This window comes from Plasmodium coatneyi, chromosome 13 (assembly GCF_001680005.1).
Source record: "Plasmodium coatneyi strain Hackeri chromosome 13, complete sequence".
In the NCBI taxonomy this organism is placed as follows: domain Eukaryota; phylum Apicomplexa; class Aconoidasida; order Haemosporida; family Plasmodiidae; genus Plasmodium; species Plasmodium coatneyi.
In genome coordinates, this window is record NC_033568.1 from 1,131,555 (window position 1) to 1,156,911 (window position 25,357).

The following is a 25,357-nucleotide window of genomic DNA, read 5'->3' on the forward strand; positions in this document are numbered from 1 at the left end:
TTCTCCTCCTCGTGAACGTTTGGGCCTCACAAGATGATGCTATGTCCCGGCTGCAATGTAACAAAGTTAATTTTTTCCTTCCGCTCATGTTCGTACTGAGCCAACCGACTGGACAGCTCCGTGGTAGCTTCGTTGTAGTTTTCCCCGCCTAGGCAGAAGACGTCCATACCCACGCCCAGAGACGCTTTGCTCTTCAAATCGAGGTGACTCTAGGGGGATGAGATGCAGAATGGGGAAAATATAAACACTCACATGAGTACATACGTTAAATGCATGTTTACACGTGGCATGCCGCATAGGAATAGGGGGTGACTACTCACCTGTATGGCCTGCTCCGGGGACATGTGAAAGTGGGAATATAACCCCCTGGGCTTGTAAATCCCAATGGGCAAAATGGACAAATCGATGGTTTCCTTTTTTAAAATAGTATTAACATAACTTTTGATTTGCAAAAAATGGTTCGAATACGCAGAGTGGCCACTATAAAAAATGGTGGCCTTCGTTTTACTATCATGGATTAGGAAGGATCCTGGAAGGTAGACATTTTTGTCGAAAACATACCGATGGCTATTTGTCAAGGTGGGCAAATAGTAAAAAGACAAATTCTCAAATTCTATTTTGTTAAACCAATTTAGGGGATATACCACGGGGAAATTCCTCTTAAATAAATACCTTCGTATGTTCATACCACCAATAACTATGCTGTTATCTCTGAGTACAATTTTTTTTAGTGTACTTTTGTCCATGGTATCAAATCGATTGTTGCTTAGCAGGATGAAGTCAATGCTTGGTAGATGTTCGAAGCTTATTCCTGCCTTTACTGTTCTTTTTACACCCACTAGGTTGATGGGACCAATTCGGGTAGACAATACTGGGTCTACTAAAATATTAAAATTGGCACTTTGAATTAATATACTCATATGTCCAATGTATATAACGTTGAACTTCTTATCCTTCAATTGTTCTTTTTTTATTATTTCTAGGGGTGTCACGTAGGAAATTCCTTCTGGCCATATGGCGCTCCTCTCCCCCATCTCGTCGTCATTTTTATGCTCTCCATTGTTGTCAGTTCGATTGCCAACATCATGGCTGCTTTGGCATGCCAAACCGAACTTATCTGCTACGTCCTTCGTGTTGTTTTCTTTTAATCTGTTTTTCTCTATCACATTTTTCCCCCTCAGCAGTGTGTGCAACAGGGGAGAATAAACGTAGCGATCCAAATAGAAGAAAAAAAAGGCCACCTTCTTTTTTAAAGACAAATTTGGAGTTAGGACATTATTGTGCGTGTAATAGGGTAAAAGTATGTTTATTAGTTTTTTCATTTGACCTTTTTTTTTTTCTTTTTTTTTCCCTGAGGGGGGTGACCGTGCGGGAGTTCTTTTAAACAATTACATCTTCATGCGGGTAATGCGTAACGCGTACCACACGTGTGTTGCTCGTTCTGCTGTTGGAAGATCTGTGGTGCAGTGTAGAGGGATACTTTCCACTGGGTGATTTATTTTTCTTTTTGCCGGCACGTGACGCTTAAGCAGTGAGCGCATCTTTCTGTGTCCTCTATGTAACGCGGTGTAATCGGCGAATGCATTACAGGAACGATCTTAAATGTGCTATCGAGGGAGTATTTTTTTTTTTTCCTCTTTTCAAATTTATGTTGTATTGTAAAGCTATTCGTAATATAACCCTAGTTGGTAATTTTCCCCATTTGGCTGAATTTCTTTTTTATGTTGCAGCACTGTGCTAGCTAGTTTTCTTTCCCTTTTGTAAAATTATAGCAAATATAGAAGGGGACAAAGGGTTAGTCCTTTATAACCGTGCCACAGAATATTTAGTGAATGCTTCCCCTCTTTTTAAAATAACAAATTTGAAGAGCTTAAAACTGGGGTGAGTTTAATACTAACCTAACCGAGCACCGTAAGAACATGTACACTAGGCGGATTTTTTTTTTTTTTTTATTCGCATTATTGTAAGGCGGAAAGGGAAATATTTTTTTTCTGTGTAGAGGTTATAAGAGAACAACAAACGGTTCAAAGCATCCTAGCATATTTAACAAAATGCGAAGATGCCAAAAAAATAAAAAAAAGGGATCCATTCTTAAGAACAGTGAATGTACAATTTGGATTTGTTCCCAGATCTACTGTTCCATTGTGGCACACCTCACATAAGCGTCGCGAAAAAAAAAAAAAAAAAATGATAAAATGAAAAAGCGAAATACAAGTATCAAGGGCTACGGGGGAAAATAAAGTGCACCTTAACAAATACCACTAGAAGACCACCCTTAAAGGACATGTTCGCATCAGCGTAACTATGCAACCGTGTGTGAAATAGCAACAATGGTATATATTCATACGTGGGTCAAGTATTCCTCCCCATACACGGAGGTGCATAATTTGGATGTACACATTATTTGAAAATGGACCTTACCGTGAAGTGGTTAAAAAGTCTACTCCATGTGAAATTTCCTGTTTGGAAGGTTTTATAGCACTGCATCTGGGAATGAAAATGTACACATTTTTAAACGTTTTTTTTTACCCTTTTCCGTTTTGTTCTTCGATCCTTTGGTGAGGGGCTCATCCTGTCGATGCCGGTTTTGCATGCTTCAAGGTACATGTTTATGCTTCCTTCTTTGTTCTTTCTTTCCTTCCTTTTTTTTTTTTTTTTTTTTTTTTTTCCCTTGTGAGCAAAAACTCGTGTAAAATGTCACATGGGCAAGGAAATAAGCAAATTGGGGGAAATAGAATATAGGCCCAGCATTATTTCTGTGTGCACTTGTATGCATTGAAGTTGCAAAATGTAGAATAGTAAACGGGAAAAAAAAAAAAAAGGATAAATGATTACCAAGTGATATTCTTGCAAATTCGAATGTGCGCAGCGTCGCTAATGAGTTTCCACGAGCACGTTGGCTCGTTTAGCCTTTCACCATTGTAACATTTCAACGTTGCAACATTTTAACACTTAACCGTTTTAATTTTTTTTTTTTGTGACCATTCGTCCTTTCCACCCCCCGCGTTTTATAGAAAATATGCAAAGCGGAAATGAAGAAATATAGACACATTTTTAAATATAGTTTTGGTAACATTTCGCGGTGATCTGTTTTTTACTCCCCGTATGTTGCTTGTGCTTGGCGCGCAAGTCTTCGTGTGTGCACATATTTTTATTTGTGTTTACTTTCATGTAAGCCACGCAAAAGCGCCTACATAGTTATAGCTGCATGTGCGTATTCTCAAACATTAAGATTTTTCCAACGTGATAGTTAGCAAATTTGCTGAAACGCCGAACGATGAGGCAGTATGACAGTTTAAGCGTCAGGAGGGCGAAGAAAAACGAGAGCAGCATTAGCTATAACAAGAAAGTCACCTCGCTGAGCAGATTTTCAAGTCGAGAAAATAAAGCAAAAAGTTTCAAAATAGACAAATGGGACGATGAAGATAAGCTGCAACTGTGTGAAAAACAGGTTCTACGTAAAGCAGTTAGTGATAAGAAAAAAATACCTACTCTTGTGAGAAGGGTCCAGACAAAGCCACATGCTAGTGCGGCAAGACCTACCACACTGCCCAGGAATGAAGAACGTTGTGGCAGCATGAATAAGGGCAGCCCCAAGGGGTGTAACATGTATAGAGCTCAAACAATGACAAGAAATATGGGTCGTAGCAGCAATGTGAGGCGAATAGAAGTTTCGGAAACCGAGCGTGTTTTCACCAAATTAAGCCAAAAAAAGAAAGGCACGTTGAAAAAAGGCACAAAGTGTGAAGTACAAGAAGGTGGGAAGAACAGCAGTAAGCAGCAAGCGCAAGTGGGGAGTGAAAATCCCAGGGAGACTTACCATACGGAGGTACTTAACAAAAACCAATGCAATCAAAAATACATACCCGATGTGTTAACCACAAATATAGGGAGCGCAAAAGGAATAATTTTTCAAAATGCGCAGATTCCCACTTGGGCAAGTAAAACGAATGAACGTGACAAAATAAATTACACACGTACTAACAGGGATAAAAGCATGCCTTGCAAAATTGCGGAGGTCACCAAAGGGATGGAGAAGCCTGCTCAGAAAAGCAGTGATTCAAAATATTTAGAAGCAATTTTTAGACCTGCCCAAATGGCTAGCTTATCTTATCCCGCAGAGGATTACTTTGCCAAGCTTGGCTTGTCAAGCAGTGGCGATGCAAATGTAGAGGGGGGCTTCCCCAACAAGATGACCAGTCATTTTGCATACCATTATCATCCGCAGGGGAATCCGGAAGATCACAATTTTATGGAAAATTCAAAGGATAAGCACATAAAAAGGGAGGACAATCAGGGTACAAATCGGAAGGAGGATAAACGTGGATATATTCCAATGTGGGACATAAATAGCCACAAAATTATTAGCACAGATTTTTTGCTTAAGGAAAAAGGTAGACGTTCCCTCACAGAAAAAAAAAATAACCAACACACAGAAGGGGAGATTATCCCGAATGGGTATCTTCCCAGTTCGGTCAGCCAAAAGGAGGATGCCAAGTTCAGTGCGTATAAAGCCAACACGGCCGATTTGGGCATGATGGAAAATTCCCCTCGAAGGGAAATTCCTACCAATGCGTTATTCCCTAAAGAGACAACCCCATTAGATGCATCAATTGAAAATGTGCAAAATTCTGAAGAGGAAAGAAAAAACCTCAAAAAGGATCACACCTTTTCGCATGCCCTAAGTAGCACAAATTACAATCCGGCTTATCATACCAGCCATTCTAATTATAACGAAACCAGGCTCTGCGAAAATAGGTCTTTGACAGATATCATGTTTAGGGGAAAAATAAAAAATGACGGGAAACTTAACACAGATGGTGGAGGCCCTTCTAAAGGCAACTACAAATTGGAAGAATCAGCCACCGTTGATCAGACAAACGGTGTGAAAAATGCGAATTGTGTAGAACAGCCCCAATGGATGAACCTACCATATATACAGGAAAAGGGTACCCGTAATAACGGAGATATTACTCTTGCTAATGGAAGCACCAAAGTTTTGACTTCCGTTCAGAGTGATAATCCTCCCTTCACTTATAACAACCTGACGCATGACATTTCGAATCATAAGTTGCCGAGAAGGAATGGCCATATGCACCTACGCAGTGTGACGAACACGAACGAGTATTTTAAGAAGAGTGCCGGGGGTGTGGATAAATGCAGGAGGGATAATCTGACCGGATCGGAATGGCAAAGTGGTCATATGTGGACAAATGTTAGTAGCCGACAGGGAGGGGGTGGAACAAGAGTCCACCCCATTTCCCGGGGTGACCAAATTAGGAGCAACATCAACGGCGAATTGGTCACCCATGAGGTTGGACCCTCCACGTTGGCAACGCATAGAGATTTACCTGCCAATTCGACATGCCAACCCAGTGAATCTCCCTGTTTAAGTGACAACAGTGCTGGATTTCCCAATTTGAATAGACCCAATTTGGCGAACCCCTCCTTCGTCCATCTCCACCCCAGTCAACAAAACAAACCCAAATTTGTAAGTGCAATCCCTCACCTCTTCCATCCTTCCAAAATGACGTTAAAAGAAAACCATCCCATTTGTACTACAAAGATGACTAAGGCAACACCAAAAGGACTCCCCCAAATTAGCCTTACTGATGAGGTTAGTAAACACACCTACAGTGTGCTAAATGGGTCCATAAATACGGTCCCAGGTAACGTCCAGGCATTTAAAAAAATATACATAGATCACAGTATGGGCGAAGTAAATCACGTGAACGGGTATGTTTTAAGGGAGAGGGATCCTAACGTGGACTCCGTCATGTCAACATGCATCTCGCAGGGTAATGCCAACACAGTGGAGAAAATGGGGATAGAAAGATTCCTAAAATGTGACAAAAAAAACCCTAGTGTGAAAAATGAAAAAAATTTAGGCGAAATATCAGCAGGTGAAAGTGTAACCCCAATGAAGGGTTATATTCCGAAAAGGATCCTTGCCCATGTGGGGGAGAAAAGTCGCGAATTGAGCGGACACCTCTACATGGAAGGGCCTCCTACCAAACCCACCCTCTCCGATGACCCCTCCGTGGAGGGTAATAAAATAACCCCCAATGGGGCCATGTTTCACATTCGCAGTTACACAGGTGGCGTGGTGAAAAAAGACGTGTGTAAAAAAAGCCAAATTTGTAATAGTAACCCCGTCACTCCTAAAGACGACCACCATTCTGAGGGTAAAACCAAACGGATAGACATGGTAGTTCATCCTAGTAATGCTACTAACAATTTTGCAACGAAAAGCCAACAGGGACAAAACTGTCATGGCGAAAATGTGAATACCGTTAAGGAGGCACCACCACAGGGACAGCTGACAAACGACCCATTCAGTAGAATCCCACTCCGAAACAAATTCATCAGTGCTAGTAACACCAGGGTGATGCCAAATAATCAAATGCGCCACAGCAGCAATGTGTTCTTCCCTCCTGCGGTAGGCAGAGGTGTGTGTAAGGACCCATTGGGCAATAAAGCCAGTTTGTCTATCTCGGGTATAACAGTAGATGGTGCAGTAGCTGGCGGTAGTTTTGAAGGAAAAGCGGAAACGGGGCCCCTTCCAAATGGACTACCTCCAAGCATCACAGTTAAATCGGCCCCAGAAAAATATTTAACCAACGTGCGTACACAACTAAGTAGGAAAAAAGTCGATGATGGGACGTCCCCATTGCTGAGTAACGGCACTGATAGGAGCGTCATGCAAAATCACCCCCCTGGGAAGACGCAAAATAGGGCAAGGGAATATCTTCATAAAGGAGTAACTCCCCCGTACGAGGCGGGAGCAACGTTAACCCATTTGAATGTCACAGAGGAAATACCCCACAGAAATGGATTGCCCGTTTGCAAATCCATTAGCAACAGTGATATATACAACTACTTAAGGAACAAGGACCCAAAAACTCTAACCCATTTTCACCGTACAGTATCCTACAGGAATCAGAGCTTGAAGAAGGAGAAGTCCCTCACGGTTTTGTCGCAGAAGGGGGGCATCAATGGGGTTACCAGTTTGGGTGCAAAGGTGAACATGTTGGACGGCGCGAGAATGTTGAATGGGGCGAAAATGAGGGAACAGCTTCTGGACGCTGCGTTCGAAGCAGACTCCAAGCACACCGTAAAAAAGGCAGTCGTGATTGGCTGCAACTACATGAGGGAGGCAGAAGGGGAGAGGCTCTACGGGGCAGTTAACGACGCATACATTTTCAGCAGAGTGTTAGTTAAGTACTTTGATTTTAAACCCGAAAACATTCTGTTGCTGACTGATAGCTTACCTTCAAATGCGTACATATATGAAGATTTTGACATAAATAAAAAAAAGTACATAAAGCAGGGAGCTAGCCGAAACAAAACAAATGAGGAAGAAAGGAAAAAAAAAAAAAATTTATTTCATTTGTTCAATACGAGCAATATGGGTAGTCATGAAAAAGACGGCGCAGAAATAGATAAGTGCAATTCTTGTAAAAATTTCGCTATTAAAAATGTCGATTTTTCATCAGAAGGGATTAGTTTTCATTTGTGGCCAACAAGGATAAACATTTTAAAGGCTGTAAATTGGCTAGTCAGAGATTCCGTGCCACTCGGTTCATACGTTTTCTACTTTGCGGGGAAGAGTGTGCAAGTAGATAACATGAGTGGATGGGAGGGGAAGGCTACGACGAAGCTTTTCTTTGTTCGGACCCCTTTAACCGCATGCTAGAACAGAACGTATTGACAGCTATTCAGTTGAAAGATTTATTGCTAAGTATAAATGCCAGTGCCCAAATGACTATCGTCCTGGATTGCTCAGGTTGCCAAACCATTTTAGACCCAGCAGGGACAGAAAATTCTCTGTCTTATATAAAAGGTTGTAAGCAGAAGGGCATATGGCCAATTACAAACCCTACCAATAAGGTACATAAAGCTATCTACGATGTGACCATACTGAATAATGCTAGTATGAAAAAATATTTTTGCAAATCCAGGTACCATCAATTGATAGAAGTAGAATCCACGGCTGCTATGATTGACCCTCTGCTTCAATCCGTTTCGTCTTTGCCCATTGCACCCAAGGCTTACTGCTTCTGTGCAGCTACGTGGGAGCAAATTTCCATAGAGGGGTTATTCCCCCTTATGGAGTTTGCTCGCGTTACGCAGATTAAGGGGATGGATACGTTTATCCCTACAGAGGGGAAGAAGAAAGGCTGCAAAAAAAAAGGTGGTGGAAAAAGACACACTGGTGGAGAACCCCCCCACAAGACAGGCGAACATTCAGCCAAGAAGAGTGCCTACGAGAAAAATTTCAGCTTCTCCCTAAATGTGGTGAAGATGTTTTTTAACAATAGTAGTGGTAAAGAACATGCACAGGGCAGGACTTCCCTTGAAGGGCAGAAAAATAACGCGCGCATGGGGGAATGCGATAGTGTGGCTGAAACGGAGCACGGTGACCACCACGACCAGAGGGACTGTTCCGAGGATGCCGCATCCAGCACAGAGGGAAGCGAAGAGGGGGAAGAAAATGACCACCTACTGGTCAGCCACGGAGTATTCACATACTGCCTAGTGGAAGCCATTGTCGAATTTAAAGAATCACAATTGAAAAATAACATTTCGGAAAGAAAAAACCAACCCCTCCTTCCAATGACCTTAAAAAATTTAATAATGCTTGTCCAAAAAAAAGTGGAAAATGTAAAAAATGAAAAATTAAAAAAATTAAATCAAAAACCAGAATTTACTATCCACCCAGGAGCTAATGCGAACAGTAAAAATTATTTTATCCATTATTGTAAGAATATACAATTTCAAAATTATAAATTTAATTTTATAAATTCTGATTTGTCTCCTTTTTTAAATGTTAAAAAAGCGTGGGAAGAAATCAACAGGAACAGCACCGTCAAGAGTAAGAAGTCCCTCTCCGTCACGACCACTCTGGTTAATTCGGCGTCTTCCAAGTATTTTTCCGACACAAGTGGGCAGATTAAAAGTTGCTACTCAATGAGGTATTAAAAAAAGGGGGGGAGTAGTGCAGGAGCATACGTGTGTATGGATGTAGCCCGTTTGGGCGCACCTTTTCTTTACCATTTGCACCTCTTTTGATGGCCCACCAAGGAATCCCCTCCGAACAAGGCGATGATTGCGCTGGATGTAGTGGCATGTCGGTGTTGGTCCCAATAGGTAAACCCTACCTTTTGATTATTTTCAATTTCGCCTTTTCCAAGACGAGTGCCGAGCGCGTATGTTATACCCTTATGTCGACTTTTTAACCATTTTTTTAGTCGTTTCAAATGAACGAATTCATATGGATGGGCAGCCCATTGAAATATGAACAACACTGTGCGGAAAAATCGCGTCATTTGAGAATAGGAAGGGGATCCATTGTAGGCGCAAAACAGGTTGGCAACATTTCCCTAGCAGAATGAACAGCCGCAATTTTGGCCCATTACGTGCATAGATATAATTACCCACATGATGGTGAAATTAGACACATCATTTGGCATTTTAGTGTATGCGCGACATGGTGGAGGTTACAAATGGGACAAAACACGAAAGGGGAGGATCACATCAAAATGGTTTAGCTCCCATATTGATGGGGCTTCTTTTCGCATGGTTTATTTATCCCCAATTGATAAGACAAAACCTCTTTTTTTTTTTTTTTTTTTTTTTTTTTTTTGCATTTTACTATTTAAGCTATTTTGTTATTTTTCCAATCCACCTGATTGTGGGAGCCTCTCCGCAGTCTATGCGCACACAACATTGGTGCAGAAGGTGACACCGGTCGATTGTTTCCCCAAAATTGTTCCATCAAAAATGGGGATAAGTCAGACGGACAAATAGGTGCATTCCCCACGTGGGGTGAACACTCTTACAGTTACAACGTTGTATTTTCCCCTTCACAAAAGCAGTCTTACGCAAAATGTACAAATTGTTAGCAAAACAATTTTGTCGAGGGAATACACGTGGAAGGATCGACTGGGTTAATCCTACAGGGGTGCGCAAGCTTTATGTGAAAAAAGCTGGCCCCACAAATGGGAGAATAAATTATATACACAACGTTACATATATATATGGGCGTAATTGTTATGTGCGCGCACAAAGGGGTAACATTTTGCAGAGTAACAAATTCGCAAAGATCATCATGTCCAGGTGGTAAGCAAAATTTTCAACCAGTTTTGGCCCCCCTGTTTATTTACACAAAAAATGGCGTATGCCTATATGTACCTTGTTTGGAGTATAAGCATGGGGCAGGTGTGTTTTGCTGATCGAAGAAGCACACGTCTAGTTAGCCATGCCACGCCTAGGGGGAAGAAGGGCATCCCGCCCTTATGAAAAAAAAAAAAAAAAAAACGACAACTTAATTTTGGAAGTTTCCCGTCAGGGGTTGCTCGTTATCAGTTTTGCGCTATGAGTTAGTTAAAACGTTAAACTGGATGAAACGCGCCCTTTGTATTTTTCTCCAGAGTACATTCACGTGCCTAGCGCATTTTGCATAACATATTAGTTAATTTTTTTTTCTTTTCTTAAAACTGTATTCCTCCTTTATTTTTTTGTTGAACTACCATTTTTACCTGAACGACCTGAAAGGCGGTGGGGAGACGACGTATGCGCGAAAAGGCACCATACTCAAAAAAAGGCTAACACGAATAGTTTTAAAAAAAAAAAAAAAAAAAAAAAAATATTGCCCAGGGGCCGTTACTCATGCTAGCTCTATCAGAGATAGGCATAAAACTCCATTTCTTGGCAAAAATATAGAGAAAAAAAAAAAAAAAAAATGCGCAAGTGGTGAAAGGTACTCCCTTGATAAGAAAAAAACCTGAGGGGAGTTTTCCTAAAAAAAGAAAATGCTCACAAGTTAGAATACCCCACTTGGGAAACCCATAGGCCTAAGCTTACTTACATTTCGCGTCTATGCAGTAGTTGAGCATAACGCGCCATACAAGTGCATATAACGTATGTACAGTGATTGCCCAGATAGGATAGTTCATTCGAAGTAGCGCTAACTTACGCGCAGTGAATTGGTCAATTCGCGTCCAGTAAGAAGCATCACGAAGGTAGCATTGTTCGATACCTGACCTCGCCCCTTCACATTGGATGCAAAGTTGGTCTTTTTATGGCAATGCAATATACCTAATCGTCAAATGAGCAGATTTCAACGCATGGAGAGAACTGCAAAGGAGTTGGGAAGCATGCTATACAGACTATTTTGACGGGGAAAAAAGAGTAGTAAGCACTCAAACTCGAAGTAGTCTATTCAATTAAAGGGAGGCATATCCAGTTGTAGGAAGCGCACCAGTACCCACTTAACCCCCTTGGAAGCGCTCACCACAGTGATAATACACCTCACGGGGAAGGCAAAAAATACTGCCAAAAAGGAAAGTATCAAAAAAGAGTGCAAGTAAAAATAAACGAAAATGCAGACGGACAGGAAAACGCAAATCATCGACTACGATGGAAACATGATAGAGGATCTGAAAGAATGGATGATCAGGAATAAGCTAGCTAACCTCGGGTTCAACTACAACGTGGTGGCAATATTGGGGAGCCAGAGCAGTGGGAAAAGTACCCTCCTGAATAATTTATTTAAAACATCATTCGATGTGATGAACACAAAACTGGGTCATAGTCAGACAACCCAGGGGTTATGGTTAAGTTTCGATACATTCGAGGATAGTTCGCTTTCCCCGTTAGAAAAGGGCAGTAAAACCCCCCCAGTGAACCCCACGCTAATATTAGACGTTGAGGGAAACGACTCTAAAGAAAGGGGAGACAACCGCCTGACCTTTGAGCACAGATCGGCGCTGTTCTCCTTGGCCCTGGCGGACTGCCTAATTGTGAACCTGTGGTACCACTCGTTAGGAAATTTCACAGCGTCAAATTATGGACTATTAAAAACAGTCATGGAGGTGAATTTAGAACTGTTTCAACAGGATAAAAACTGTCCCAAAACGATTTTGCTATTTACGGTGAGAGACTGGTTCGAAGAATTCGCATCGATAGACATCGTGAAGAATAAAATCGTGGAGGAATATTTAAACAAAATATGGTCTGAAATGAAAAAACCACCAGGTGCGAAGAAGGCAAAGATAGATAATTACTTCATCGTCGAAGTGGTAGGATTATCTCATGCAATTATTAAAAAAGCAGAATTTTTAAATGATGTAGAAAATTTAAGGAAAAAATGGATAAACCAATTGAGACCGCTACAATATTCGAGGAATATTCCGTCAGATGGTTTCGCGCATTATTGCAATAACATTTGGAATACCATCGTGAAGCAATCCCAACTGGATATTCCCTCGCAGAAGGAAATGTTAGCTACCTTTCGATGTCAAGAAATTAAAAATAACGTCATCAGTAACACCTCCAAAATGATAAAGGAGAAATTAGCTGCGTCATCATCTGGGCAGCATAGTAGTGCCTCCATTGATGAGTTCAAATCGTGGGCTGAAAAGGACATAGTGGAAAAAAGCCTAGATGAATATTTTGTGGATGCCTCCAGGTATACAGAAAGCATATGTTTAAAGACGTCGGAGGAGTTGTTGGATAGTCTGTTCATACAACTACAAACCATTGTGGATAACAATTTAAATTTTACGCAGAGGGTACTGTCGGCCAAATTTGCAAACGAGCTCAACACCATGTATAGTCTATGCACGTCCGACAAGAACGTCTTCCTCTTCAGTAAAGAGTCCAATTTACAAATACACAAAGATGGAAAGGGTAGTAATTCCCCCAAGGGGGATAACAAGGATAAAAATAATAGCCAAGACAAATGCATTCGCTTATGGTCCAGTTTTCTATCCAATGCGGATACGCTGGAGTACAACACTTTGTGTAACTTCTTCGAGGATTATGAAAAATGCAACATTGAAATTAGGAAGAAAAATAAAATCCACGAATTTAACTATAAACCTTCTCTGAGCATACTTTCTACATCTATTTGTAAAGACATGAACAGAATTCGAAATACACAATTTACAGTCCTGATGGATCGCACCAGGGCCACAATCAAAAGTAGGTTTAAAAATATGGACAACCTACTCATCACGACGAAGAACCCGGAGGAGTACTGGAATCACACGCTAAAAATTGTTAAGGCGCTGCAGGAAAGTATAAATGACAACCTAACAAAATGCTTCATAAACCTGAAGGGCGGAGGCCTGGGTAGTAGCACCTGTGGCATTTTTGCAAATGGAGTGTTAGACCATGAGGAGGATAATACATTCCACATGAACAACCCAACGGAGGCACACAAATCGAAAAACGACAATCATGCCAACCATAAAAACAACAATTTTGTGGAGGAAAATCTGCTAAACTACAAAAAAATAGATATAATTAAGAAGAAAGGCAAATACGTTAGCACTATAATGGAAGAAATAGACAAACAGATAAAAAACAAAAAGGCCATTGCGGAACTGAATAGCTACTACCTAGACGAAATAATGGAGGTGCTTAAAAGTAAGCTAGACGAAATTTCGGATAATTTAGCCTCCATCATAATTCAAAGATTTGAATCCGTGTTCAGTTACGATGACGCTGAACAACCAAGACACTGGCGTGAGATCTCCATGGCAGAATTGAAAAAAATTTTCAGAGAATCAAAAAATTATGCTTTTCTAATTATTGATATTTTGCAGAAACATATTAAGGTAGAACTGATTGATGATTATTTACCAAATAATTTTATTAAAGAGGAAATTATCGAAAAGGGGAAAAATAAGGCCAAAAGGAAGATCCAAGAAATTTGCAGAGATGCTCAGTATATCCAAGAGACGGGTGGTAAAATGAGTTTAAAAAATGTGCCTCTTTTTTTTTGGGTTATTTTGTTAATCCTAGGATGGAACGAGCTTTTGTTTTTCATTCGCTTCTTTTTCCGCCTGAATGTTATTTTGCCTCTGTTCTTCGCCGTCGCCCTCATTCTGTCGACCCTCTTTTTTAATGGCAATATGGAGGTGCTTTCAACCATCAACAAGGTGGTTTTCTTTTTGGCCAAGAGTTCGTTTGGCTTTTACAGGCAATTGCAGGCGATGGGCGAAAAGGCCGCACAAGGTCCCGCTGCGGACTAATGCATGAAGTGGATACGATGTGGGTGCCCAAGCTCATTTTACAGAGCTGTCATGGACGTGCTTTTTCTTTTTTTTTTTCCTTTCTTTTTTTTTTTTTTTTTGTTAAACAGCATCGTTGCACCGGGTCTTGCATTCTTGGTGAATTTGTTCTACGCCGAAAAGTGTGATGCATGTGTAGGGGGTCTTTTCCCCATTATCTAACAGTTGAACCTTGCCTTTTTACAACTTTTTAAGTTTCGAGGGTTCGAAGAGCACGCTGCTTAGTTCGACCACACGGGGAATCTCCTTACAAGCCAATTATGAAGATCCCAAATGGACACCCCCACTTGGCCTGCAAGAGTTGCACATCACAGGCACGTGGAGAAAGGGGCACTCCACCCCTTAAACGCCTAGGTTTCACAAACGGGCAAACATTTAAATGCTCCATGGCAGCAACATCCCATTGTCCTCGAAAATGTGGAGAAAAATTAAAAAGCCAATTTAAAAAAGGAATCAAAAATAATTTTAAAAATAGTTTCAAATGCGAAACAAAAAGTTGCAAATTACAAAAAAAAAAAAAAAAAATTCTAAAAATTGTCCAAATGGTAAATGAGATAAGTGTCCACCGTCAAACCTCAAGTGTCAGACGTTTTGGAACAACGCAGAGAGGCTGAGATATGCGCTATGGTGCCATTATATTTTATGGCCACATGTTGCTGCCACATTTTTTTTTTCCCCATTTCAAGAGAACAATTTTGCTTTTTTAAAGACACAACGGAGGAGACATGCATGCCTTCCGCGCGTTCATTTTAAAGCTCCTTGTTTATGGTCCCATTTTCCTGCATCACCCTGTTGATGAATGTGCTCACCTCCTTGGATATCTAAAAAAAGGGTATCGTGGGAGGTAAAACGTTTCCTCATGGAAGGGTTTTTCGTGGCGCCATCTAAGCGTGCACATGCATGTACCCACTCATCAATACGCATTGTAACTGTGGGGCAACAAATAAAGGGTAAAAGTTCCACCCCCTTGCGGAGAACATTCCCCCTTAGCTGCCCATTTTTACCTTCATAATGATGTTGTAAAAATTAAAGACATAACTCGATATGTGTTTGTAGTTTTCTTGGGACATAAAAGACTTTGTGTATGGAAGGAAAATAACTGTGAAGCGTAAAATTAAGTAGACTGAGATTGCTAGGTATACAAGTTTGAAAATGGGCTTGATAATTCCGTCCCATAGGAGCATGCTGGCCAGGTATCTGTGTTGGGAATGGGGTAAAAGGTGAACTAGCTAGCTATGCGTCGTACAAATGAACGGTGGATTGGGGAACGGCCTGCAGGATCCCCCCGATGGGGGAGCACCCAATCACACATACACTATGTACATCCACTCCAGAATGGTAAAAATCGCCGAGGAAAGTAAAATAAATCCAAGAAAATTATTCTTCTCATCAAACATAGAATATAGATGAATGCTTATGGGTACTAAGTCGGAGGATTTCCTAAACCAGTTGAGATGGAATAACGACTCTGCGAAGGGTGGAGGGTATGTATGCGTTTGGAATTGTTTCATGAAAAGGGTTTCCATTGGAAGTTCAACGGTAGGGCGTCTGCTCGGCTGCCCACATGCATATATTCGCATATACACACAACTGAGCGCAGGCCATAATTCGACCAAGTGTTGGAGTGCGTACTAATTGGCCTGGGTAGAACGGGGCAGGGAGCCTTCTTCACATAAACCTTTTTCACATTGTCTACTGTGAGTTTATTTCTTATTTCTAACTTGACTGGCCTTTTCTCTCTCTTCCGATAATACAGCATATTATACACTTCGTCTTCCGTGCTGGAGTAGATATTGTAGCACCCATTCCATACAATGTGGCAGAAGATCAGGTAAGAAATGAGGAAGCAGTAGGTCGCTATTCTTAGGAAATCCATTTTGTAGGACGCGGAGTGTACTTTTCTTCGTCCACGTGTCTTTTGCGTTTCTCCGTCTTTACGATTTGGTTTCCGTTTTCTCGTCCTCTTTCGATTTCTTCATTCACTTTTCTTATTTTTCTTTCTTTTTTCTCCTTTCTCCTTTTGCTAATCGGACGAAGATGAATTTCTCATCTTTTTTTACCTAAAGTGTTCCTCCGGGGCGGCGTAATTGGCGGGCACATGGAGCTCGCAAGGACATATCAAATGAAAGACATACTGAAAAAAAAAAAAAAAAAAAAAACCTCATTTTAGTGCCATACAAAATATACTAATTTAATTTTAAATTCACGTAGTTCTCTAAATGGTGAATAAAATGGCGAGAGAAGTAACTTCCACAAAATTGTGTTTTTTTGGAATGTGCAATTGGCCCTTACCATTTTGTACGTACATGTGTATATTTCGCACTTGTCTGTATCGTCGTTTTTTTTTTTTTTTCCCATCTTTTAACGGAGATGTAGAGGTGTTTTTTCTCACTATTTAGGTCCCTTCACGTGTTTCTAAATGGACCCCCCTGGCTTAACGTCGCACAAATTTCCCCACTCTCTCACAGAGTTGTGCCTTTTAGCTTCATTAAAAATTCAAAAGCGTATCCCCCCCTTCACCGAATGAACCAACTTACACACAGACAGGAACATCCAAACCATCTCAACAGGTATGTCCGTTTAAATTTTACCAGGCATTCCCCAAATGAAGGGAAATTTGCGCATCGTGGTAAGCAGAACGGAGGGAGAAATACGTGAACCACCATGACTACCCCTACTGCCAAGTTGTGGCATAGGTTATCATTAAACTGTTTTTCTCTTTTTCCTTACATAATAAAGAAAAGGGGGGAAGTAAACAACGAAATGGTTATCTATAGATGCACTATTAAAGAGTTCTTTTTCTACTTTTAGATGAAAACATTTTGCCCCTCTCTGGGCTCATAACCTAATTTGCACAAACGGGATATACGCTTAGAGGGGAGTTACACATGCTTGATTGCATGCCCAAACCTACGTCTATGCAGGTGCATGTGTGTTCCCCTTTTGTTCGTTCTGTTCATATTTGTTTTTATGTGCGGGGTTATACAACGCTCGGGGGAAACATAATTTTGTTCCGTCCTCAACTTGGTTAACTAAGTGTTGCACCGATAAGGAGAATTGAGAATGGGGAAACCACGAACTGTTTGGAATGCCACTAGAGGATATTAAACTATGGCGGGGTAGAGGCGGGGGAAAATGAAACCGCCCTTTCGCGCCCCCCCCTCTTTTCATGTGCATAATTTTACGGGGTCATTGTATACAACGCGTATACGAGAATGTGCACTCCACGCATGCATGCTCTCATAGGGGTTCTTTCGGCAATCCGTGCGTTTTAATTATTTTTCCTTTTTCTTCCTCGCAGCATTGGAAATTTCGTTCTCTTTTCATGCCTGCAGAAATTGAATACGTACCTTCGTCATCGTATGATTTCTTCCTACTATTGCTCCTTAACCGTTTAGTGGGTCACTTTCTTCCTTTTTTTTTTCCAATAATTTTTAGCTCACCGAGCGTTGAACCTGTTAAATGCTTTTTCTTCGCTTCATCTATACCTCTTAATCGTGTAAGCAGAAGCGGAAGTTAAATTTTGCTTTTTTTTTTTTTTTTTTTTTTCCCAATGGGGAGAAGGCGCCTCGACAGAAATATAAACGACGCAGCCACCCAGAACAGCGGCAAGAACGTGAAAAAAACGACCATTGGAAAAAACGCAAAGAGCGTAAAAAAGAGGAAAAGGAAAAAGGGCTCCGACAGCGAGGATGACGATGACATTGAGATCACCAACACGAACGTCAATTTAAACCGAAATGTGGAGGTGTCGTGTAAATTCAAACAGAGGGAAAAAGTGGACATAAATTTGATCTTGGCCCAGGACGAGGAGGACGCATCCAAGTAAGAAATGAGCGCAGTACCCATTGGATATAGCAGCACCTATGAGAATACGCATGTGCGTATGTTTGTGTGTTTAGTTAGTCCCTAGGGGGGTAACTTTGGGTGGTTCATTGGATAGGACAAATCCAGCTCCGCTTGCTCGTACGCGTGCATATATATATGGAAAAGGAGTTTGTTTGAATATATCCCGCTTGGTGACCACGCAAATGGCAAAACGGTGTCTTACCCATGTAGGATGGCCACCCTGCAGCTTTCTCCCATTGTTCTTTTCCCCCCTGTTTGGTCCATTCACCATTATAACCACCCCACTTCATTTCCCATTTTTTCCCAAGAACGAAGACCTACTGCTGGACCAAGGTCAACGGAGGCAAAAGTTCCCTCGCGCGAAGAAAATTTTGCATCGTTTGCGGGTTCGAAGGAAAATACAAATGTTTAAAATGCTACGAACACAAGCCAGTGTCGTTCATCAGATACTACTGTTCTTTGAACTGTAAAAAGGTCCACGATGAGTTCTCATGTTGTAAGAGCAAGATGTTGGACACGTGGTAGGAGGGTCCCTTCGCAACACTGTTGGTTGGAACCCGGTTAAGGATGCCAAGGCGGTGCAGCGCACTTTTGCAAAAGCTTCCCGCGTTTTTTTTTTTTTTTTTTCAATACTATAGCATCGTCATAGTTGTGCAACGCGTTTCATTTCACGAGCGATGACGTACTTTGCTATTCCCCCCCGACGGATATGAGGCACGTTCTTACGTGGTCTCACTTTTTTTATCATTTCATTTTGTCTTTTTTTTTGTACGTTTTTGCGTTTTTTTTGGTTAAAATTTACTTAAAAAAAAAAAAATTTAACAAAACGAATGAAAATGGAGGAGTGCCCCGTGGGGCAGCTTCACCTCGCGGATGGGCACATGCCAATTTTATTTTTTCTTTAAAAACGGTTTTGTAATCCGTTTGTGTGATCAACTGAGGGCGTCGTCCACACTGTGGCGGTCATCCACGCGACTTCATTTTTCCTGTAAACGTTTTTGCATCGCATGGGTGTACCATTTTTCCCGCTTCATTTTTACACGTGCTCGTGGATGTTGTGCACATTGTCGTAACCGTCGCTGTGGTCGCTATCAGCGCTGTCTGCGTCGTCCTCCTCGTTGAGCAGAATATTTGCCGCCCGTGTGTTGCCCACATTGGAAATGTTAAAAAAGTGAATTCCCTTTTCGTTAAACTTGAGCAGCAATTTTAAAAAGTCGTTTTCATCCAAACTGACACTCCTGCATTCAGTCATGTCCAGCTCCTTCAGTGTATCCAGGCAGTATTTTTTAAAGGGAAAATTAACTGGCACGATTTTGTTAAAGGTACAAAAATTCTTGTAATTATGTTCGAGCATATTTAAAACTGCATTTCTCTTAAAAATGGCATGAAGAGTTTTTCGCTTTCTGCTAAAACAAATTCTTAGCAAATTATCCCACTCATCAAAGTTAATAAAAAAATTATTTTCCTTTGGGATAAGTTTCAAAATCACACTATCCACTTTTGGGGGAGGATTAAAACTACTTCGATCCACATTGCATATTTTAATAACCTTACAGAATAGCTTCACATTTACTGTCAACCTGCTGTAGTTGCTATCGCCTACATTGGCTAGCATTCTCTCGGCAAATTCTTTTTGAAACATTAACACTGCACATTTAAATAATGGTCTGTGTGCAATTAATTTGAAAACAAGTGGACTGGATATTTTATACGGAATATTAGCTGTGCATATATCAAATCTGGGGAAAACTGTTTTAATGGCATCCCCTTCGTAAACCTCCAAATTGTTATACCCTTCATACAGACACCTTTTTTTCACTTCACTTACCATTCTGGCGTCTATATCTATGGTGATCACTTTTTTCGCTATTGGTAGTAATTTCACTGTAAGGTTTCCTGTACCGCATCCTATTTCAAGCACCACATCGGAACTCTTTATTTTGGCGGCCAATAAAATTTTATCTAATATACCAGGGTTTTTAAGCAAGTGCTGCCCGTGCTTCTTATATAGTATCATGTTCATTTTGTTTCCGCTTTTTGCCTTGGACGTGCTGATGTGTCTGCTGCTATTTCCCCCTTGGGTGGTACTTTTCTTTTTCCCTATTGCGTCACTCACATTTTTCATTATACTCACGGGCTTGTTGACCACCCCTTGGTGGTACCCGCGCTTGGCCTTCATCTTCGCCACGCTGCTGCCGGAGAGGGCGTTCTGGAGGTTCCGCAGAAGGGCCAAACCGCCTGTTCTCATGGCATCGGCGGGGAGCGCCTATATTCGGATAGTTCGTCTGGTTCGGTTGGCGGCTCAGCAGTTCTGCCGCTTCCCCCGCGCTAAAGGGACGAAAATGAAAATTTTCTCATCGCAGCGTCATCAGAAATATTATATTTTTTCTTCCAAAGCAGAGAAGCATTTCTTAAAAAAACAGCCACTTTAAAATATTTGAAAAAATAAATTGAGAAAAAAATATAAACTTTTTTTTGTTCACCTTTCCCTTTTGAAAAAAAATTGCTAACCGTTCTGGGAATTTTCCAAACTGAAAAATCAGGTGCCTAGCGACATGGCGACGTGGTCAATCTGAAGCACCGGCGCATCATACATGCTTATATTGCTGCGTAGCCTTCGCGTGGATGAAATCACCTCCGAAATTTGTAGCAGGCAACAATGAAGAATGAATACGCGGCCGAACGCACTTAATATAGAAGAATCAGCCCAGGAGATGTTATCCCGCATCGAAGTTGCAAAGCTGCAACGAGGCGAAATTAAAAAAAATTTTTTTTTTTTTTTTTTCCTTGCTGTAAACTTTTCGATTCATCTTGTCGAATGATTATGTTGCGGTAAATTGTGCCCCTATGGGAGTTGCATACCCTTCGCGGTATACGACTTGTTTGTAAAAATTATCTTTATTCCTACCAATAAAAAATGGGTAAAAAATAAAATAGGGCAAAAAGAAGGCGAACGGGAAAGGTCCGTTTTGTTGACATTCACATGGCAAATTTAACTGGAAAAAATACCAGACCGTCGAAACAGGGCGAAGCATTGGTGGGGCGTATTTTTGTGAACATCTCCGCGTAGGAGAAGTGACCCACTGCATTCCCACAAAATGTTCCTTTAAAATTAGCACCATATTTATGCGTAGAGGTATGGTTACATGTCCGCTTTAATCCCCTCCCCTCCCTCGAATAGGACACCACAGAAAACGGGGGGTAAGGTGAAGGGCGAAGTAGGGGAGAATAAAAATACGTATGACGTGCATAACTCCGTATGTTAACCCAACCTGCAGTGTTTTATTTTTCAAATAAAGCAATGGACACATCTTTGTAATCCGCCATGTGATGAGCATAAACACGAATCGCCATGGTTGGGGGGTAGGACGTGCCTGCACGTAGCTGTACCACGTAACATTTTTTGCTTAAATGGTATACCTCTGCATCTGTGAGGATCGTCCTCGTTAAGCATTTCTCTAAGTACGCACAAGTTCACGCAATAGATAATAGGACTCACACAACGTGCCAACCATTTGGTTGAAGCAAAAATTTGACTTAAAACATCGTTTGCATTTTTCTTTCAAATATGTTAATCATGTTGCTATTTTAAAGAAAGGGGTGTGTAGAACTGTTCGAAGATCACTTTTTCTTTTTTTTTTTAATGGCACGTTTTATGTCCCCATTCATTTAACAATCTTACACGTAAATAACGAATGAGCACGCAGTTTTTTTTTTTTTTGTCTCTCCACTTAACCCCTTTACGCATATCTTACCCCCTTAGCATAAGGCAAAATGATATGAAAGCCTTGTGTAATAAATTTCCCTTTTTCTATCGGTTAAATGGACGCGTTGGCCGAAAACCCCGCTTTCACTTTTATGCGTTAAAAAAATGAGGAGGCAATCCACATATATATGGGGTTGTCTCAATTCGATTGTGTATGACCAACCAGTGTAGCGTGTACATATGCGTATCACACATGTAGATAATTTTTGTATGCCGGCTTTTTGCGCGCCACCCATTGATGTTTCGCGCGGGGGCAGATTAAGGGGGTGCTGAATGTTCTGTTTTCACGTTAATTTTTCTAATCGGACTGTTTTTCTACATATGGTGTTTATACTTTGTTACCTTGAAATGGTAATTTTCCGTTATATTCGCTCGTTTTTTTTCGCTCTTTTTTTCGTTTTTTTTTTCTCCTTTTTTTTCAGTTCGTTCCCCTGGATTCCTTTTTTTCGAGTTAGTATTTTTATTAACGGCGCAAAAAAACTGTTCCCCCGTTTCCGCTTTTCCAAAAGATGCTTAGACCACACTTTGCGCAGTATTGTACGTATTCATTTTATCAAATAAACGGAAAAAGAAGTAAGCCCCCTCCATTTTTTTGACAATTTTTTTTTTGTGCAATTTTTTTCTGTGTGACAAAATTTATATTAGGGCATTTTTATTTTTTGGACTAATATTATACTTGCATTTTTCTGTGAGAAATTTATTTTAGGGCATTCTTTTTGACATATTTATTAGGGCATTTTTCTTCTTGGACAACAATTCTTTTTTTGTTGCAATTTTTTCTTTGTGACAAATTTATATTAGGGCATTTTTTTTTTTGGACAATATATTATTTTTTTTTTTGCCTAATATTATACTTAAAATTGAATAAAAAGAAGGAAAGGAAGAAATTATTAAAACATAAAAATTTATGGAGATAAGAAATTATAACAAAAAAATTTAGTGAACATATTTTGGATCCTTCTGTAAAAAAAGAAATTATCCCAAACAAATCAAAATAAAGTGGGAAGGAAGGAAAAATTTTTTTTTTTCCCGGCATATATTGATTTTACACATGAACATGTGAACACTTTCATACAACACCAAAGAAAAAAAAAAATTAAAAACGAAAAGAAAGAAATATTATTCTGCTTCTGAATTGTATGAACTTTGGGGTTATTTATGCCTCTTCGGGAAGGGAACATTACACATTCCAATGTTATGCATTTAATATGGTACACATTACATACGTCCATAACTTATATTCTGAAGACCTGGTCTTCCATTCCTTTCCCTTCTCCTTCCTCTGGATGTTGGTGGTGACCTACCATCATATATGGTAGATGCATCTTCTTCCATAGAACCTATCGTCGAACCAAGTGTGGAGGAATATTCTGTTGTTAAGTTGTCGTCGTCTTCCGTTAATGTATCAAAGTCGCTTTCAATTGTTCTTCTTTTTTTTCTTTTATTATTGTTATTTCTATTGCTACTACCCCGAAAGATATTCTTTGCCAAATCGAATACAGAAGTATACTAAAATAAGAGAAAAGAAGGGGGTGGAAGATGGGAAAAGGAACGTGCAGCATATATATATAACACATATATATTAACATTTATTATTCCAACAGGGAGGAAGAAGGAATGAATATATTAGTGTACATGTTGCATTATTTATACTTTTAAGTATATTGGTCGTAATTACTTTATATAAAAAGAAAAAAACTGTTGGTATTCCTACTGCGCTAACTACAGAGGGTATGGTGGCAGTAAGGTTCGGATCCGTTTCATGCGCAGGACCAATTGATTCCGTAGCCTGAGGATCACGTTCTACTTCACATTCCTGTTCTAATAGGTCCTTATATTTGCTGCCATTAATCAGCTGCTTAAAGTCTGTACAATATTTTTCCCTATTCTTTGTATTACACACTGCACTCATATTACTGTAAGCTCCACAAAAGTTGTCCAAATAACCCCCAATACTCTCATCACAAGGATAACTAGGGGATTCTGGCTGGCCCCGTACAGTATCATAGTCATGGGAGAGATCATATATTACTTTCATTCGGTTGAAATTGGTTTCGCTAATATCATTGTATATATTTATACACTTGAAATCATCTTTATTTGCCTTTATTTCCTGATAAATCTTCTCTATAACTCCTGATAATTCACTACTCTTCGGACTGCTAGATACTATATCCCCTATGTAATAATACAGGTACTTGCATTCCTCACCTTCTGGATCTAGACTTTCTCCTTTCTTCAATATATAACACAGTGCTCCCACAATTTCTTTGGCATACTTATTAAGATCTGTATGATTCTCCAATGCAATCTTCATTTGATTTGTCCACGACCAGCTACTATCACAATTGGTCATACCTTTATTAAATTCTTCATAGTACTCTTTATTTGAGGGTAACTCTTTTAAGCACTCATTCTATAATCGTAATTAATAGAATACATATATTTTCCCCCATGTACTTTTACAACTTTCCTACTCCATAGAGTACATAAATAATTGTTCGCATGTACAACAGTTACATATATATGCATTTCGCATAAGAAATGTTGTTCATTTTCAATGAAGACATTGAGTAAGGATGTTGTTTATTTTGCACAAGGAATGTTGTTCATTTCACCTGTCTAATTATAGGGGAAAAAAATTTTTTTTCCCTTTGCCATTTTTTTCGTACCTCCTGGTGGGAGACTGCTAATCCAGAAGAGGGATCTTCCACTTCGGGTGCTGTAGGGCATGTTAATTTTAATGGTTGCCCGTTTGGAAAATATTTCCCATACTTACTTTCAAATATAGTACAGTATGGATCAGTACCGCTGCCTGTACAAGTGCCCTTCATACTCTGATATTTTAAATTAATGTCTCCCATGGAACTGTTAATTTTTTCACAGCGGGAATTGTTCCCCTGCTTTACTTCACTTTGCACAGTATCATAATTGTAGGAAAAATCGAATAATATTTTCCTCATGTCAAAAATACTGTGGCTTATACCAGGGTATAAATTAGTACATATACTATTACCATTGTTCTTGGGAAATCCATCGTAAATTGTCTCCATGACTTGTTCAAATGTGTAGTGACTATTTAAATTGTCCTTTACTTTGGTACCTAACCAGTAGTAGAAAAATTCCCAGGGGTCATAGTCGAGTGGTTGTTGCTTTTCCTTTTGCAGATTCATTCCATTTGCCCTGCACCATGCCTTTGGGATTTGCTTTACCCACCCCTCGTAACTAATTCCCTTTCTGCTTAATACTGTCACTAACTCCCCTGTAACCTGTTGCCCGTATTTTTCTCTTCCTGATCCTCGGAGACACGGTCGCCCCCCTTTATTGAATATATCATATATCTGCTCTGAGGGTAATTTATTTGAACCTTTCTTTCCCTAAAAATATAATCAATGGGAAGTAGAATGTGGAAATAGGTGTGTCCACCTTTCCCTATATTTCTAATTTCACATTGTAAATGGTTGTTGTTGTTGTGTGTGAACTTAGATATTAACTTTAATCAGAGTATAGAATTTTCTATATTCCCTACCGTATACTTACTTTTACCATTTTTTATTAGTATACCCCTCCCTTATACAATATATATATATATGTTAAAATTACTCCTTCATTTATATATATATAAAGACTGATAAAAGGAAAATTTCCTCCCTTTCTGTAT

General features: G+C 40.1%; 8 protein-coding genes across 8 annotated transcripts; 4 read left to right on the plus strand and 4 right to left on the minus strand.

Moving 5' to 3' along the window:
* Positions 1-26: 26 nt before the first annotated feature.
* On the minus strand, positions 27-1,322 carry PCOAH_00049690 (Uncharacterized protein; the record flags this gene model as incomplete). The annotated part of the gene is made up of 2 exons (XM_020061751.1): positions 27-209; positions 321-1,322. The coding sequence occupies 2 exons, from the start codon at positions 1,320-1,322 to the stop codon at positions 27-29; spliced, it is 1,185 nt and encodes a 394-aa protein (XP_019917125.1).
* Positions 1,323-3,277: 1,955 nt separating this feature from the next.
* Positions 3,278-7,696, plus strand: PCOAH_00049700 (Peptidase; the record flags this gene model as incomplete). Its single annotated transcript, XM_020061752.1, has 1 exon — positions 3,278-7,696. One exon carries the CDS (start codon positions 3,278-3,280, stop codon positions 7,694-7,696), a length of 4,419 nt encoding a protein of 1,472 aa, XP_019917434.1.
* A 65-nt stretch (positions 7,697-7,761) lies between these two features.
* PCOAH_00049710 (Peptidase) lies at positions 7,762-8,982 on the plus strand (the record flags this gene model as incomplete). The annotated part of the gene is made up of 1 exon (XM_020061753.1): positions 7,762-8,982. One exon carries the CDS (start codon positions 7,762-7,764, stop codon positions 8,980-8,982), a length of 1,221 nt encoding a protein of 406 aa, XP_019917168.1.
* A 2,402-nt stretch (positions 8,983-11,384) lies between these two features.
* Positions 11,385-14,042, plus strand: PCOAH_00049720 (Protein SEY1-like protein; the record flags this gene model as incomplete). Its single annotated transcript, XM_020061754.1, has 1 exon — positions 11,385-14,042. One exon carries the CDS (start codon positions 11,385-11,387, stop codon positions 14,040-14,042), a length of 2,658 nt encoding a protein of 885 aa, XP_019917269.1.
* Positions 14,043-14,830: 788 nt separating this feature from the next.
* PCOAH_00049730 (Uncharacterized protein) lies at positions 14,831-15,957 on the minus strand (the record flags this gene model as incomplete). The annotated part of the gene is made up of 4 exons (XM_020061755.1): positions 14,831-14,902; positions 15,086-15,278; positions 15,396-15,549; positions 15,714-15,957. The coding sequence occupies 4 exons, from the start codon at positions 15,955-15,957 to the stop codon at positions 14,831-14,833; spliced, it is 663 nt and encodes a 220-aa protein (XP_019917374.1).
* Positions 15,958-17,634: 1,677 nt separating this feature from the next.
* PCOAH_00049740 (Uncharacterized protein) lies at positions 17,635-18,455 on the plus strand (the record flags this gene model as incomplete). The annotated part of the gene is made up of 2 exons (XM_020061756.1): positions 17,635-17,906; positions 18,239-18,455. 2 exons carry the CDS (start codon positions 17,635-17,637, stop codon positions 18,453-18,455), a joined length of 489 nt encoding a protein of 162 aa, XP_019917388.1.
* Positions 18,456-18,966: 511 nt separating this feature from the next.
* PCOAH_00049750 (rRNA adenine N(6)-methyltransferase) lies at positions 18,967-20,178 on the minus strand (the record flags this gene model as incomplete). The annotated part of the gene is made up of 1 exon (XM_020061757.1): positions 18,967-20,178. The coding sequence occupies one exon, from the start codon at positions 20,176-20,178 to the stop codon at positions 18,967-18,969; it is 1,212 nt and encodes a 403-aa protein (XP_019917122.1).
* Positions 20,179-22,914: 2,736 nt separating this feature from the next.
* Positions 22,915-24,869, minus strand: PCOAH_00049760 (KIR protein; the record flags this gene model as incomplete). The annotated part of the gene is made up of 3 exons (XM_020061758.1): positions 22,915-23,205; positions 23,411-24,112; positions 24,369-24,869. The coding sequence occupies 3 exons, from the start codon at positions 24,867-24,869 to the stop codon at positions 22,915-22,917; spliced, it is 1,494 nt and encodes a 497-aa protein (XP_019917226.1).
* Positions 24,870-25,357: the final 488 nt, after the last annotated feature.